The 16,581-nt window shown below is 41.7% G+C and overlaps 2 protein-coding genes across 3 annotated transcripts in view; both read right to left on the bottom strand.

Annotated features, from left to right (window-relative positions):
* plk1 (polo-like kinase 1 (Drosophila)) overlaps positions 1-3,396 on the bottom strand; it is an 8,369-nt gene extending 4,973 nt beyond the window's left edge. The window contains exons 1-8 of the mRNA XM_015056117.1: positions 2,688-3,396; positions 2,303-2,471; positions 1,630-1,774; positions 1,421-1,514; positions 1,119-1,344; positions 978-1,020; positions 595-692; positions 434-511 (exon numbers count right to left, since the gene is read on the bottom strand). Of these exons, the coding sequence (XP_014911603.1) occupies positions 434-511; positions 595-692; positions 978-1,020; positions 1,119-1,344; positions 1,421-1,514; positions 1,630-1,774; positions 2,303-2,471; positions 2,688-3,050 (1,216 nt within the window). The 5' untranslated portion in view covers positions 3,051-3,396. The remainder of the gene's footprint in view (positions 1-433; positions 512-594; positions 693-977; positions 1,021-1,118; positions 1,345-1,420; positions 1,515-1,629; positions 1,775-2,302; positions 2,472-2,687) is intronic.
* A 1,572-nt stretch (positions 3,397-4,968) lies between these two features.
* Positions 4,969-16,273, bottom strand: palb2 (partner and localizer of BRCA2). 2 transcript variants are annotated; one of them, XM_015056116.1, is made up of 13 exons: positions 15,804-16,273; positions 15,669-15,728; positions 14,340-14,499; positions 12,870-14,222; positions 10,325-11,652; positions 10,066-10,218; positions 8,998-9,080; positions 8,627-8,776; positions 8,436-8,552; positions 5,952-6,039; positions 5,678-5,871; positions 5,350-5,585; positions 4,969-5,177 (listed from the first exon to the last, which is right to left on the bottom strand). In XM_015056116.1, the coding sequence occupies exons 1-13, from the start codon at positions 15,879-15,881 to the stop codon at positions 5,164-5,166; spliced, it is 4,014 nt and encodes a 1,337-aa protein (XP_014911602.1). In that variant the 5' UTR covers positions 15,882-16,273; the 3' UTR covers positions 4,969-5,163. The 2 variants fall into 2 exon arrangements, with proteins under 2 accessions (XP_014911602.1, XP_014911601.1); XM_015056115.1 differs by having other exon boundaries at positions 4,969-5,585.
* Positions 16,274-16,581: the final 308 nt, after the last annotated feature.

A 16,581-nucleotide genomic window follows, 5' to 3' on the forward strand; every position in this document is an offset into this window, starting at 1 on the left:
TAATGACTAATGTAGCCCCGTTAATAAAAGATTTATATAGAGTGATTATCAGTAGACATCATGTTGTGTCAGTCACTCTGAACATGTCACTTGCAGGAAGCAGGCAAAAATATATTATTCTAACATTTAAGCCATTTACAATTAGACTAAACATAATTTACAAGCTGCTGCCAGTGGGATATCTTGTCTTTGATTGTAAATTTCAGATTTGTATCTCTTACATGGTGAGACAAGGAATACACCTTGCAACTCAAGTTTTTCTCATGCACTGATGCTCTTTGCAAACACATCCAAACTTCAAAATGAATAAAAATCAAATGCCACACTTTATGGCTTTCTGCAGATCCCTTCATAGTCCTGTTAAAGAGCTAAATTGATGTTTAGGAGTCAGATGTCTTACATTCTCACTTTTTTGGATGTTTCTAATACTTACCTAGCCCGTATTTGTCTGAGTAGTCAACCCATTTGCTGATCCAGAAAATGGGAATGCATGCAGGATCCTCTGCTTCCTCTGAAAAGATAAACCAAACTTTTCTAAGCTGATCTTTTCTAACTTGACACAAACAGCCAAGAAAAACTGAAAAACGAACCGACCTTGCCGGATGAATGCCTTCTCTGCTGGCTTGGAGGCCATGATGCTGTTGAGCTGCTGAAGCATGTCTTTCAGGTGGTTCTCTGACGGCTCAATCTCTCTGCAAACAGAATACAAGTCAGACTGGTTTATATCTCTACAACAGATTGAAAACAGACAACTTAGAATAGAATATACTTTATATTGCTTATTTGTTGAAAGCTACTCCATCTTAGGTAATAAACACAAAGTTTGTAATTATATATATATATATATATATACACACTTATATATAGACTTATATATATATATATAGACTTGGGCATTGTAAAGCCCAATGGCAACAGGTAGAAATGATCAAAAAGAAAAACTTGAACTCAGACTTGCAGAAAATATCTCATCTTACTTTGGCACAGCATCGTCTTTCACCTCCATCTTCTCTGTCCCACCTAAAAACAAAACAGCAATATTTATCTAGAATCAGACCTACTAAAGGCATCGTTCAGACCCGTGGCCTAATATGACCTAGAGAGGCGAGACTCATTACCCTTGTTGTTCAAAGCAGAGAGGGGACGTCGCTGGCCGAGCTCTGCAGCGGTGGAGGGGGCAATGGAGAAGCGTGGGGGGACTGTGAGGCATGTGGTGGGCAGGCGCAGCGGGATGTAGCCTGACGTGAGGAACTCGTCCTCTTGCAGCTGAGTGATGGTGGGCCTCTGAGCAGGATCGGCGTGCAGCATCCTCTTGATTAGCGACGCTGCGGCGGGGTTGATGTGCTGCATACAGTCCAGGAGGTTTAAACTAAACCTGTTCAATATGTTCCACAAAGCAGCATAATCACAGCAATCTTACCCAGGGGATGACGTAGCTGTTTTTCTTGATGCGACTGTAGGTTTCCTTCAGACAGGATGTTTCAAACGGGGGCTTACCCACCAACAGAGTGTACCTGAGAGAGCAGACAGAGGACAGGTTACTGCACTGGATCGTTACCTGGTGTCAGGATAATGATCTTGACCAACTTGGTTCCAAAACTATGTTCCATACTGTATTTTCAAACTTACAGTATGCATCCCAGTGACCAGACGTCCACTTCATAACTGTGGCCTTTTTTACAGAGAACTTCAGGTGCTATGTAGTTGGGCGTTCCGCACAACGTCTTCTTCCGTTCGCCGTCAAACTCGATCTTAGTAGCCAAACCAAAGTCCCCTAGAAAACAAATATGGAATGTTTTAAATATTAAGACTTCAACATATTTAGGACAAAAAAAAGTGTCCAAAATATGCAATGGAGTGGTGCATTTTTCATCTGAACAAATAACATGCAACATGTAATAAAACATGGATTACTATTGAAAGATCTGCCTTTTAGGTGTATTGTGATGCATTGCAGGTTCATGCATGGTGGGGCTGACTGATAAGACTCGGCTCATACTTGTGCATTTTCTGCACAAGTAAAGAGTGATGAAGCAACAACTTAACTTGAAATGATTACAGACCATTAGTAATCATGAGAACTGATCATTCCAGATCCATCTGCTCCTCTCTAAATTACATTTCAACTTGTTGTTGGCCAATTTTTCTGAAATCCACATAGGTCTTGCATTTCCTTTTTAATTCATGTAAAGCACTTTGAATTGCCTTGTTGCTGAAAATGTGCTATATAGATAAAATTATATTCCCATAATATTTTGTACAGAAATTAAAAGTTTTATATAAGCATATTATGGCTAAGTACCTATTTTAACCTCCATCTCGTCATTGAGGAAGATGTTCCCCAGCTTCAGGTCTCTGTGAATGACTCTGTTGTTGTGCAGGTAATGGACTCCCTTCAGCAGCTGGGTCATGTAGTACCGGGCCTCTGGCTCTGTGACAGCCTTACGCCGCTTGTGCAGCTCCAACAGAGACTGAAAAAAGAAGGTTTTAATAAACACATGAAAAAAAACGTATTCCAGTTGACTAAACTGTAAACCTGGAGTCCCTCCAGTAATATTTGAATAAACTGTCTGTGTTAAACTGCCGTAACACAAATTCGGGTGTTTAAAGTTGCAATACATGGTAATTTCTTTCCGCTTAAAATATAGAGGCTTGGTAAGCATTGATCGTTGTATTATTACACTTACCCTTCTCCTGCAGATTTCCAGGACCACAAAGACGAAGTCGTCGTCCTCAAAGAAGCCGTGGAAGCCAACAATGTTCGGATGATTAAGGCTCTTGTGAATGGCGATTTCAGACGTCATCTTTTCCCTTTGGTGCTGCTTCAGGATCAGAGATTTCGGCACAATTTTCCCAGCGAATACCTGCTTCGTCTCTACATCTGTGATTTCGTAGCATTTGGCGAAGCCCCCCTTCCCCAGAAATCTTCCTCTCGTGTATCTCTTCGTGGTGCGGGGGTCAACCAAGATGTCTGGGATCTCTTTGAGAGGCGCCGACTTCGGATCGGAAAGTGCAGATGTAGGAGCTGGCTTCGCAACACCAGCACTCATTTTGGCTTTTCGGTTGTTTTTTTTGAAGAAATAAACCACTTAAGCGGTTCAACGAAGCGATTAAAGTTAGCCTTAACTCAACCGACGCTAGTTAAACCTGGCAAGCTAGCTTCCTTCCGCTTGCATTCGTGTTTAAATCAAAACTAACGCCCTTTTTGTGCAAGTGTTCATTAAGACAACATTAACCATTAAAACAACGACGCATGAAAAGCAAACTTTAAAAAAGTCATTAAATAATTCGCCAGACCTGCCCGACTGTAGTTACTCGATTGTTCTCTCCAGCCTTATGACAACAGTTTTCGGTACAAGTTTAAATTGCTGCCTCTGTCGTTATCGCACTCTCTGATTGGCCCACAGGATTTGAATTGTAGGGCGTTGCAGCAATGCATCGTGGGACTTCCATGTGAAAATAGCCTATCGGTAAACGAGAAAGCTGCATCGTCGTCGTGATTGGGTCATCACAATCCTGTTGGTTGCCTACGGTTTCCGGAACAAGGAGGTGAAGGGAAATTGAGTATAAATGGGGTTTATTTAAGCGTGGTGTGGTTTGAATCGTGATTTAAAACACGAAGCTTTAAAAAGAGAGTATCTTTAAAAAAAAAAAAGATAACAATTTTATTGTACAGTGAGAAATATTTTTTGCCAAGATATTTCACCCATAATAATAAAAATATCTTTAAAAAACAAATTCCAAATCATATATCCAAGTGTTATGGGACTGGGACTGGCGACAGTCCCAATCTTTGGTTCACTTGCTGGGCTTCACTCAGCGCTGGTCGGTAATGACACTCTGTATCTGTTCCAATATTACTTGTGTATGACTTGTAACATTTAATCATTTTCGGCATTACAGCCTGTTTTATATCTCATTATTTCTGAATGTAATGACTCTCAGATCCCGGAACCGGTAAACGGACGTAGGTGTTGCGCGGAAGGGAAAATGGTTGCACAACACAAGTGTACTTGGGAAAGGGAAAGTTGGAAAAGTTTATCAGAAAAGTTCTTCTTCTTTCCGTATACAAGCTCTTCTGGTCTAGAAACCTATTTACAAGCATAACCTTTCTCCTACTAGTTGTTATATTTTGAATAATGGGAATATTTTATATAAGAATAAATCACTTTTTTATGAAAAATGAATGGAACACGGTCTTGCACTGGCTAAGCATTATGAAGGGAATCTCCTTTCTTACAATGATTTTTTAAATGCAAATTTAATTGGCCTGCTAAACCAGGAGAATATGCAATAGTGTTTTCTGCTCTACCTAACGGAATGCTGCTGCAACTTTCCCTAGGTGTAACTACTAATGTTCTACCTAATTATAGATTATTGAGTGGAGATTTTGATATCTCAAAAATGCTCCAATAAAATTATCAATAATATCAATAAAATTAGATATATATAAAATAAATTTAATGTATTAGAAATATATTCTTAAACATGTCCATGTCCATGTCCCTGCTAATCAGATTATACAGAAAAGGAATGACAAAATGAAACCAAGACTGAGGACATTGGTCAGTGGGCAGAATGGATCCAACACAGCTGCCAGCCCAGACTGCAGCCATCCTGGGTTCAGTTCCCATTGCCACTCATTCAATGCTTTTATGTCCATTTTATGTCTGTTACCTCAAAAATAAAGTCACCAGGGGCACAGAAACTGAAAACGAGTGTTGATTATAAGCCATCTTTCATCTTGACTGCTTTGGAGTTGTGGGAAAAATGTAAATTGTTGTGCAGAAGCTAATGGGGCCAGACAGGTACTAATGTTCATATGAAGTGACTTTTCACCTTTAATTTATGTGTTGAAGCATTATTTAAATTTTATTGACTTAATCTTGTTTGGAAATGAAGAAGAAAACAGACACTAAACTATAAAACATAAAAAATGTTTAATAGAAATTTTAACACAAACTAACAGTTCTTTTTTTGTTCCTTTTTATATAACAATTTTCATCCACAAAATAAAAAAAAAACAACAAAAAAACAGTTAAAACAGCAGCTGTACTAAAATTAACAAGGGACAGAGCTTTAAAAGGATCTTCAGTCAAACTGGTTTACTGTGTTATATATATGCAGTAAAAAGAGCTTCCTTTTGCTGCTTCTGGGATGTTCTCAGTTCACAGCATTAAAATGCATCAGTTACCAATAACTACAGCAATCTGGCTATCCAGAGACAATTCAGTAAATGCAACTAGTTACATTAGAATGCCCTCGGCTGATGACGGGTTTAAGTTGGCTACTTTAATGTTGCATTACATTAATGTTTGCATCCTTCTCACAACGGTGGAGCTTCAGCGTCAGCTTTAGCACCTTTCTTAGTCGGCCTCACGCCGTAGGGATATAAAGAGACGTCTCCGTTCTGATGCCCGATCACCAGGGTGTCCTTGTGCCCCCATCGAGCCAGTTGCCAGTACCCGTCCTCCTGAGCCTCCATCATTTGGGACGTCCCCCCTTCTCCGAGCTCCCACACACAGACGCAGCCGCTCTGACTCAGGCCCACCACGCTGCTGCGGTTAACGTCCACCTCACAAAGCCTTGCAGGGCAAAGGAAGAAGAGGTGTGCATTACCTGGATGTGTAATAAACAAACTTACACAAGCCTTGTTCTCCGTCTGACTTCGTCTCACCTGCCAGTCCAGCCATCTGGAGGATACAGCCAAGTAGATAAGACAGATCTTCCACTCAGAGGGTTGATGCCGACTAAAGAGAACAGAGCTGGCTTCGACCTCTCCTCTGAAAGCAAGCATTTCTCGCTTGCCTTTTTCTCCTCTTGGTCCAGGGAGCTTAGAAACTGATGTTGCAGCAGGACCAACAACACTCCCTGCACAACATCAAACACACAGAAAGTTACCACCCAGGATTTAAGTGACACAATCATTTCAAGAGATGCTGGCTACTTACACAGTAGGAGTAACCTTTGAGACAGGATGTGTTGGATAAACTGTCTTCAAGCAGCACTCTGCTCAGCAGATGGCCACTCTTTAAATTCCTTCAACAAGCAAATGGAATAGCTCAAAATCAATAAACTTGTATGGAAAACACCTTGCCACAGATGCTCAATTGGATTTAAAATCAGACTTTCATCTGAACCATCAAACGGACCCCGTTTTGTATGTTTAGGCTTGTTATCCTGCTAGGAGATCAACCTTCACCTCAGTCTGAAGACATTTCAGCCTCCAAAACTTTTTTCCAGGATTGCTCTGTTACTATCTCCATGAATCTTTACATAAACTGTCCAGCTTTTTTCTCCCTGTTGTATAAGCATTACTCTACAGCATGATGCTGCCACTGTCAAGTGTCTCAGTAGCAACAGGGTGATGATGTGCAGTGTTACTTTGACAAATCACAAAATCACAGTCCTTTTAATATGTTCTTCCGCCTGAGCTGTGAAGCTCTGCAGCTCCTCCAGTGCAGACCCAGTTTGCTTTTATTATTACAGTTTTTCTCAATCGCTTTGGTGGATTTCTCATATCATGGCACTTGCCATTCTCAAATGGCAAGTGCATTTCTCAAAATGATTCGTACAAACAGCAAAACAACATGGATTATCGGCAAAATCTAATTTCCTCCTTGAAATCCTTAGTTCATCTCAAAATTAAATATTTGCATCAAAGATCATATCAGTGCCTCAGAACAATAAGTTCTTGTTTCATTGGGTACAGACCAGACAGTCAAATTGATTAGTCATGTTGTCCATAGGACAGTGGGATGTTCTATTGTGATGGATGTTGCGAAGACAAACTTTGTAAATTATAATTGTGGGAGATCAATGGCAAGAGACTGGACAAGATTCACTTATTTGACTTTACTCCAATTTATTGACAGACCATGTCATTGTGATACAGAAAGCAGAGCACAAAGAAAAAACATCTAAAGTAACAAGAGGAAAATATCAATCCCCTTAAGGAAAACGGCCCATTCAGTGTGACAGGAATTACAGTTCAGTCTTCCTCTACTTTCCATCTCCATCTCCATGAGAAAAAATTCTTCAATGGATATAAGGAATGAAGAGAAGTGTGAGAGGAGCTCCATCAGCATCATTACCTGATGGAAACTAGCATTATGTCCTCAGCCTCTTCCTCTGTTTTGCCTCCTCACTCCTCTTCTTCTTCTCCAACTCCTTGTCCTTCCATCGTCATAAACGTAACATCGTGTTGTACTCTTGCTACATAAACTATTTATCTGCCAGCTGATGGTTCATGAGATGAACCTTCAATCTATCACGCATTTATCTGGTTGGATTCACCTGGGAGCAATTTACCAGTTCTGGACAGATTTAGAAAAATGTCTAATGGTAATGTATAGAAATATGTTTCATATATTATGAGAACCTGATAAAGCAAATTTCATGTTAAACCTTACACAAAGTTATGCTTAAATGTTGTGGAGTTCGAGACAATTCAACAGACACGTATAATAAATTTTGATCAATATGACACTAGCAACTGAAAATGTAGGAAAAAGCAGATATGTGTACATAATCATTTGTATGATGTACGAAAGCATTCGCAACTTGTTGAAAGACGCAAGAAACTGATTTTTTGATGTGAACCAACGACACAATGATCTGAAGATTGAACAAGTAGTTTGGAGAATTTTAATTCTGTTCTGAGAAATGCACCAAAGTGACTGAGGAAAACTGCAATGATCCCATCAGTTTAGAAGATCCTACACAACATGCCAAGCTTCACGATTGTCCAAACTCAACTTTCCAGAATTCTCAGTCATTTTTAGATATTTCAAAATACTGCATATGCAAGAAGTTTACAAATTTCACCTGAACTTTCTACTCTGGGGTATGGAAAAGGAAAGAAAAGAAACTGGAAATATGGAAGGTAGAAAGGACACAATGATAGAAGAGAGGGTAGAAAAGAGTGAGAGGAAGGAATGACACAAACAAGAAAGGAAAATGGAAAAACACACAAAGAAAAGAATTTGTGGGGACTTTCCACTGACTTCCATTCATTTCTACAGCCTAACCCTAAACCTAACCCTCACCATTACATACCTAACCCTAACCAAAACTCAATTCACGCCGTAGTGCTAAACCTAACCCCTATCCCAAAACCAGCATTTCCCCTTGTGGGGCCCACGCTTTGGTCACCACAAGAAGCAGTGGGTCCCCACTATGTAGTATGTGTCACGAAAATGGTCCACACAAGGTATTAAATACATGGTACACACACACACACACACACACACACACACACACACACACACACACACACACACACACATGCACAAAAAAGTGTTATATTGAAGAGTTTGGCATTAAAATTACAATTCCAAAAAACGATTATGGTTGATTTTTAAATTGGTCACACAGTGTTAGGTGCTCATCCTCTAAACCATGATTTGGCCAAGCTTCATTCTACTATCACTTACCAGATGAAAAGATGTCCTACTTCATCTGTGCCAATGAGAGCGTCAGGAAGCCCCTCTACTGGAGCGAGGGCGCTCACACAAACACCAGGAGACACGAGAGGCTGAGGAGTCAGCAAGCTGACAGACACACAAGTTCAGAAACTAAAAAACCTGTGCGTCAGTGCCAAGAGACGAGGCAGACTCTTCCTTACCTGATGCTGTCTGACAGGGTAAACACCTGCAGAGTGGAGCCTGCGGCCGAGTCGGAGGAGGTAACCACTCTGGAGCTGAATAAGCCAGCCACTGCCTGGATGATGTCCTCAAGTATCAGCGTCTGCCTGAGGCTGCAACAGGACAGCAGTCTGCAAAAACAAACAGTTTATATACTGATGAACTGATAAACTGCTTTATCAGCACCTTTATGTCAAGGCCGAGTATTTCTCTGAAATTTCCCACTGGTTTGTCTGACCACACATTGAAACGCAGCTAAGCTGGTTGTGCCGTTACTCTGAGGTATATCAAATGTAGCTTAATTTTTTTTTATCAACAATTCAGATCACAATATTAAAATACAGAGCATTACCTCAGCTGTCTTATTTCCAGCTGACCAAGAGACACCAATATCAGGCCGGCTGAGTCTGGGACAGGAAACACGTTTATCACAGGCTGCAAACACAAAACATATTCCATGTCTGAATCAAGAAATATTTAGGATTTTCTTAGTACCTTGCATTTCTTCAGCTCATTAAATTACAACAAAATGTTTTAATCAGCTAAAACAACAATATAGCAACTGAAGCAGTTCACAGTTAACATTATTGATTTTATTAGCCTATGTAAGTAAAGCCAGATCCCGTCAGAAGCCATTTCTGTCACAGGAGCCGCTGGTTGTCATGTTTCCTCTTATTTCTTTTGCAGTAGGTTCTTTCTGGATGTTTCTGTTTAATCTGGTATTAGCAGTAGTTTTGCTGGCCCCTCTGTGCCTTTTGTTCTGTTTGTCTGGGTCACCAGGTCCACCTCTATGTTTTTACTTTTGGGTTTTGCTCGGACACAGAAAGTGATGGTTCTCAGTCTTCTTTCTTTCTTTACAAAAAATAAAAAGCAGCTGAACAGAAGTTTTAAGAAAAAAACCACCGAGAAGAATAAGCATTTAAATAAAAAAATGTTTGAATCTGAGTCTTTCTTAAATATGTTGTGACATCGAACAATTGTTGATCACCCAAAATTAAAGAAATTGGGCTGATCAATTTATTCGGCCCTCAAAGTCAAGTTCCTACGGGAAACACTGCAAAGACATATTTCCAGTGGAATCATTTTTTCCTAATTAACCAGTTATGTAATAACATATTTTACATAAGAAATGACAAGAATAATGTGAACCAAATGCAAGTGGTGGTCAAATTTATCAAGAAGTTTGATAAATTTGACTGGTAGTCGATCACACCCCCATCAGAGACCCTGATCCCCCCTTTACTGTATCCAAGCGTAATAATGGAAAGTTGAGTGAAAGGAAAAGGTACTATGTTTGGTACTATAACCAAAACATTAAGAACCACCAAACAAACATCCTTGGGACATGGACTGTGATTGAATTGAAGACAACATTTGTTGTGAAATAAGAAGCCTAAAAACAACAAACAGAAGAAGTCACCTCACTGAAAGTCCAAGTGTGTTTGAGGCTCCAGTTACATTCTGAAGTCTGGCTCCACAGGCACACTGCCCACTTTCCTGCTGCTGCGACACACACACCAGCCGATGGGTCTGACACACAGCACACATCCACCAGAGAGCCCCCTGCTGGCGCCTGGCAGGCACAAACACTGCTTACCCCACAAAACACAGCTCAAGAGAATGCCCACAATTTCTTTACTCAGTAAGTAAAAAGCAAAGCAACAAAGAACAAATTTTACCTCCAGTGTGTGTGTGCACCTCAGTAAGAACTTCTCTGCAGAGCCGTCTGTCATTATTCCCACTTCCACAGCCGAGCCTTGCAGTTGGATCCTGGACTGAGTCGGGCAGTCGTCAGGCTCCTCTCTGTCACCCTGATCTCTTGGAGCCAGAGGGTCTGATAAATCCTGAAGCTGACTGCAGAGAGAGGGAGGAGGAAGACTGGAAGGGAGGGAGGTGATGGATGCACCAGGACAAAGATCCAGAGGAGACAGATCCTGGGTGGACGGGCTGGGAGATGGAGGCAGGCAGAGAGGAGGAGCAGAGGGAGAGGAGTCAGAGGGCAGGCGAGCAGCATTAGGGGTGATTCCCAGGGAGGGCAGGACTGGACTGGTAGCTAGAGTGGGTGACGGATGGTAGACGGATGGCAGGCCTGTACAGGGGCACCCCATTGCATCCAGAGGAGACTTAAACAAGAACTGAGAGGCTTTACTTTTAATCGTTCCGTCCTCAGAAGAGTCTGTTTTAGTAGGTTCTGCAAAATCTTCTGCAGGATACTGTGGGTTTGGGTTATTTACAGGAGGGTTTGCTGCAGTGCTGTTAGTGCAGCTGGCCGGAGCGTCCTCTGCTGCTTTACTTTCAGAGAAATCAAAGGAAAGCATCTGAGTGATGCGTCCATCTACGAGTCCGAGCTCTTCTAAAGAGGGTTGCTTCTCATGTTCAGAATGCTCAACTTCTGGCTCATCTGAAAGTTGAACATCATTTTCTTTGTGTGGTGTTTGGTCCACCAGACCCTGTGGTTCATCTGTGCTTATAGATGTACATGTAATGCTGAGGGCCGCCCAGTTTTCAGTTCCAGCTTCAAGCTCTTCAGTAAACCCTTGCACCACTGAAACAGCTTCTGCTGAGGTGTTGAGAGCGTCCGCACTGAGCTCTGCATTTGTTTCTGGAATACTTGGGTTACAAAGCTCTTCATTTAACCACGTGCCTATCAAATTATCTGTAACTGTGCATTGTGTCTGCTGTGGAGATGTTCGCTTGCTCTTGTTTGGACGGGTAGAATTTCTGATGGTAGATGTGGATTTGAGCGGGTGGGAACAGGGCATCAGCAGATCAACGGCGCTGCGCCGGCAGCTGGAGCGTCTACGTGTGTTGTGTGATGGGGTTGATTCCACGGCAACTTGACGGAGCTTGTGCAGCTTCAAAGAGGCAAACTGATCATCAGGGAGGTGAAAATCTTGCTGGATGTCCAGGCTCTTCAGGCGGCTGATCAAAGAGGGAAGAGAAAGCTGAGCTGTCTGAGACGATGAAGAGGAGGAGGGCAGGAGAAGAGCCTGAGAGTCTGATGAGCCTGCAGGACACAAGTTAAAGAAGAAAAAATATATTATGAAATTAAGAAAACAAACAACAAAAACAATCATGTAAAAATAAAATGATGATCGTAATTAATGAGGACAGCGTGACTAAAACAGAGTTGAGTATCTACATTTGACCAGGGCATGTAGATACTCAACTGTCAGATGTTGAAAAGCTTCCAACATTTAAAAATCCAGCTCGAACCACAGCAGACAGAGGTCACAGGTCAATATGGAGAAAAATAAACATATAATGCATTTTATCCTTTGTGTTTTTAGGAAGCCTCTTATGGGGCAATCTTTCTGCCATAATTCGAGAGCAAACACTTTCAGTCTGAAAGCAGGACTTCATGTCTTTCTTCTCAAAACTTGTAATGCTTGAACTCAAAACCTCTGCTCTCTTTCAAATATTCACTGTGCTCTCTCAAACCTTTCTCCTCGCTCTCAAAACTTGTCTCTGCTCGGATCAATTCTCCTCTTGCAGACCATTTTCTGCTGGAGCTTGGAACAGAAAAGTACAGTCACCTGGCAACCTCTCAGCCAATAGAATGAAAGTGTTGTACTGTGTGTGTTGGTTTCCTTCTAGTGGGTGCTAATGTGTGGCTACTATCGATTTTAGAAGCTTTCGAATTATGGCAGAAAAATACCCCGAGATTTCCATTTCAGTACATTGTCTACTTAAGCTTCATTACTGAATAAGCTCTCATGATGAAAACAGCTGGCTTTGACAATTCTTCCCTCTTGTAATGCACATTGTTTGGCAATGCAGAAAAGAAAGGGAGAACAACATTTACGCTGACATGGAGTTTCCAAAGGATACCACCAGTGTTCCACTTAGAACAGGGGTGTCCAAAGTCGGTCCTTGAGGCCCGGCATCCTGCACGATTTAGTTCTCTCCCTCCTGGTAATAACAACCTTTACCTCTTAGGCCTCTAATGAGCCATCATTTGATCCAGGTGCGTTAAACCAGGGAGAGAACTAAAACATGCAGGATGCCGGCCCTCGAAGACCCACTTTGGGCACGCCAGACTTAGAAAGATAAATTAATATTAGAGAATTAATATCTTATTTCAGCAAAAATCTTAAAAATAACACAGCCAAATAATTTTACTTCAATAAAATACCATCAGTCTGCAGAAGCAGAATGTGTGTGTACCCCAGGTCAGAATGTGTGTGTACCCCAGGTCAGAATGTGTGTGTACCCTAGGTCTACCTGTGTTCATCTGTTGGGGTCTGCTGGTGCTGCTCTTCAGAAAGATAGGATAGACTTTCTCCTGGTGTTCAGCAGTAAAACCAACTGGAGTTCCACTGACTGAAGAAGAAGGTTGGACTGGACAGCTGTGGGTGGGAGTCTGCTGGAATAACACTGGTTCGGTGTTTGTCTCATCGGCTTGATGGATCGACTGGGTAGTCGGTGCAGGGCTGAGGGGGGGCTGGAGACCTCCTGAGGTCAGGCTACATCCTTCTTTAAGAAGCTGTTGTCTCGGAGGTCTTCCCCTGCCTCTGCCTCTCCTCGTCCCTTTGGGTGGACGGACGCCGGGGCCCCGAAGCGAAACAGGAGCTTCTGAAATGCCAGAGGCAGAAAAGTCACTGGAACTCTGGGAACAATCTTTGGAAGTGTTGGGTGGCTTCAGAGAATCCACAGATGTGGACGGAATTGTGGAAGAGGGTGAATCCGTCTGAGTGTGCCGGTCTGACCGCTGTACGTCCTGGTTCGCTCTCCTGCTGCGGCCTCGACTCCTGCGTTGTCGCCCTGCGCTCAGCTGGGACATTATGACAGCCTGGACATCTGGCAGGGTCTGGGATAGCGTCATGTGCCTTGTGGTTCTAATGTAGTACTCTACAGGGAAAAGTAGTCCTTCCACTAATGTGCAGGAGTCTAGGAGACGTACAGCGTTCTCGTCTGCTGTGGTCCGATTATTTTCCTCTATTATTTCTACAGAGTCCTCATGTTTTTCAGTTGCTGTCATCTGGGCTCCATCATGGCTGCCCTCTTCACATGCCACTGGTTTTCTCGCTTGGCTTTGACTGACACTATCTTCTCCCATCTTATTTATTAAACTGTTTTCTCTAGCATTTTGTCCTCTACTCTCTGTTGTTAAAGCAGGTCTACTGCATTTTCCATCAACTTCTGGACCAATTTTTTCCCTTGTTTCTTCCTGGGATCTTTGATTCCCATTTCCTGTTTTGTCCCCGGGTTTGGTGTGTTCTTGCGTGCTCCAATGTGTGAGTAGCAGAGAGGGGGACTCAGATTCTGGATCAGAAAACAGCTCCTCACTTTCAATGAAGACATCTTCGTCTTTGATCGTCTGCTCCTCATCTCCAGGTCTTCTGTTTCCTGTCAGCTCCTGCTGTCGCTGGCTGTTGTCTGAGCCTTTGGGAGCGTTGGCACTCCTCTTTTCCCAGCGCAAGCGGCTGCGTCTCGACCGCAGGCGCAAGGCTGGGCTGGGTCTGTGGCTGCCAGCGACGTCACTACTGAGATCTGGGGTTTTGGAGGAAGTCCGTTCTCCAGAAAGTGAGAATCGTGTTGCTTGTTGTCTCCTGATTGTACTGGATTCTACTACACCTGATAAACATCAGATTAGTACTCGTCAGTTCATTTCTGTACAGGTTTAACTGTAATGCCAATGAAATTACAGGAGTGTAAAATGAGAGATTCCATATAGAATTGAGTCAGACTTACCTTGACACTGTAGTGAACCTGGAGTTGCATCGTTTGTGTTGGATGTGAATGAGGAGGGGGTAATGCAGGCATTAGATGTAATCTCTGGATTGTTCTGGACTTTCTGCAGAGAAATCCTGTTTTTCACATGCCTCTTCAATGCATCCACACACTCAGCACGCTGCGTGAGAACCAACATGAGTTTAAAACAAAACTTTTCCTCCATTTCCCTTGATAAAGCAGCAATGTGTCTCATAGCTGACAATTGGCATTTTTGCCCCATCTCACTTGTATCAGTGCTTAGCTTCTGTCCAACAAACGTTGTTTTTCACTGCCATCTACTTACAACTGGAGTTTGTGTTTATTGAAATGCTAAAGACATGTTCTCACACTACCTCTTATTCACAGAACTTCAATTAGTTCTTCATTTTGTGTGTGAAAAGAAATTAAAGAAAGTTTGATTAAATGTTAAAATCAAAATCTGTTTCATACAGGCCTGGTTTCATTGTTTTTTGTTTTAACCACAAAAATTATGTATTATTTTTGCTAATAAAATTTATTAGAAAAATGTATTCTGATTCACCATTTCATAACTTTTCTTGTCTAATAAAATCATCCAACTAGACAAAAAAAACAAGAAAAAAAAAAACATCGGATCACAGAACATTACCAATTTTAAGTGTCATAATATTCAGCTCCTTTACTCCAATATCCCTACATAATGTGCAGCGCAACTAACTGACTCATAATTGCTTATGTTTAAGCAGTTATGAGTCACGGTGGTGAAACCTGAAACTGCTGCTGCACAAGTCCAACAAGTTATTGCTAGGTAACCAAAGAGTGGTGGCATCATCATTTGTTGTTGATGCTACCAACCTTGCCAGGTTGAGCAGCTAAAACCGTTCCTCTGTTTACATCCCCCAGAATGCAGAGCAACTCTGCATCAGTAGTTCAGTGAACATTTTATGTGTTGAATATTCTATCAAATGAATTATTTGATAGAATAATTCATTTATTCTATCAAATAAATGAATTATTTATTTGATAGAATAAATAAAGGCAACAGTGCACTGTTGCCTTGCAGCAAAAAGGTCCTAACTCTCACAGTCCAAAGAAATGACTGTTTAAATTCTCCCTAGGTGTGAGTGTGTTTGTCACTGTTTTGCCCTGCAATGGATTGGCAACCTGTCCAGGGTGACCCCGCATCTCGCCCGTATGAAACAAAATGTGAATTGTAAAAAAATACTTTTGCAAGTCACTGCATTATTGGAAAGAGTGATGTCACTTTCATATTTACTTCTGATTTCTGTTACATTTTTTTAAAGTGTAGAAAAAGAATACGCGTCTCACCTTTAGTCTCTGGGCTGTTTTGAGATACTCCCTTTGTAAATATGCCAGTTTTCTACGGAGCTGAGAAGGAATAATACAAATGAGTAATGTAGCTGAATATCATTTAACTCGAGTGTGAAGAGAATGTTAAGTTACCTTTTCCTTGTCATCACACTGCAGTGTGTTCCTCAGCTGTTCCTCACTGTGCAGAATATTACCAATATTGGCATCCATCCTGCTCAACAAACACAACCTGACAAACACCGTACATACCACCAGCTAACGCTGATTTGTCACGGTGTTATACGGCTATAAACATATTCTAATTATACTTATCTACGCCGTTAGGGTAAATAATAACAAGCTAAAGGCAACGTGTTACGTTTGTTACGAACTTTAACTTTAACAACCAACAGCAACAATTAAATATGCCTACAGACAAAGGCATATAAAAGTAAACTTGCCGATTACGACATGTCAAAGTTAAGAGTTCAATTTGAACTCTGCCATCAGATTGTTTATGAAAGTTTACTTCACTGTTCGATTATCCAGGTATTGATTTACTTCTAATTTCCCGCTACTCAAACAGGCATCAGGAATGGAGTCAAGATGACTCGATCGGCGTCATATGCGTAAGACGTAAGCGCGGTGACAAGAAGCGCGCCACCATAGACATAAGACTAAGACGCCGCATTGGCTGCTTCGGCGCAGGAAATACGGCGGCCATCTTGGAGCGGTCATCCCTCCTACACTACTTTGCTCAACCAAAACAATAGAAGATGCCTCAACACTGAGGGATATTGTTGTTCAGATCGATGGACTAATGATGTGAGTGTCAAAAGTAAGATACGTCCCAAATCTTCCGTTTTTGTTTTGAAGGTTTCCTAAAGACACGATGTGAGGAAGAAGAGGGAAAATAAGGAGAGACGGATTC

This window comes from Poecilia latipinna, unplaced genomic scaffold, assembly GCF_001443285.1.
Source record: "Poecilia latipinna isolate Pla-1442-1.1 unplaced genomic scaffold, P_latipinna-1.0 Scaffold1354, whole genome shotgun sequence".
Taxonomy (NCBI): domain Eukaryota; kingdom Metazoa; phylum Chordata; class Actinopteri; order Cyprinodontiformes; family Poeciliidae; genus Poecilia; species Poecilia latipinna.

Excerpts from the sequence above, each read along its gene's own strand:
- palb2 (XM_015056115.1), bottom strand. The coding sequence starts at position 15,881 with ATGGATGCCAATATTGGTAATATTCTGCACAGTGAGGAACAGCTGAGG. Across the intron at positions 14,500-15,668 it reads AAACAGCCCAGAGACTAAAG|CGTGCTGAGTGTGTGGATGC; the intron begins GTGAGACGCGTA and ends GTTCTCACGCAG. Across the intron at positions 11,653-12,869 it reads ACCCCAACAGATGAACACAG|GCTCATCAGACTCTCAGGCT; the intron begins GTAGACCTAGGG and ends TGTGTCCTGCAG.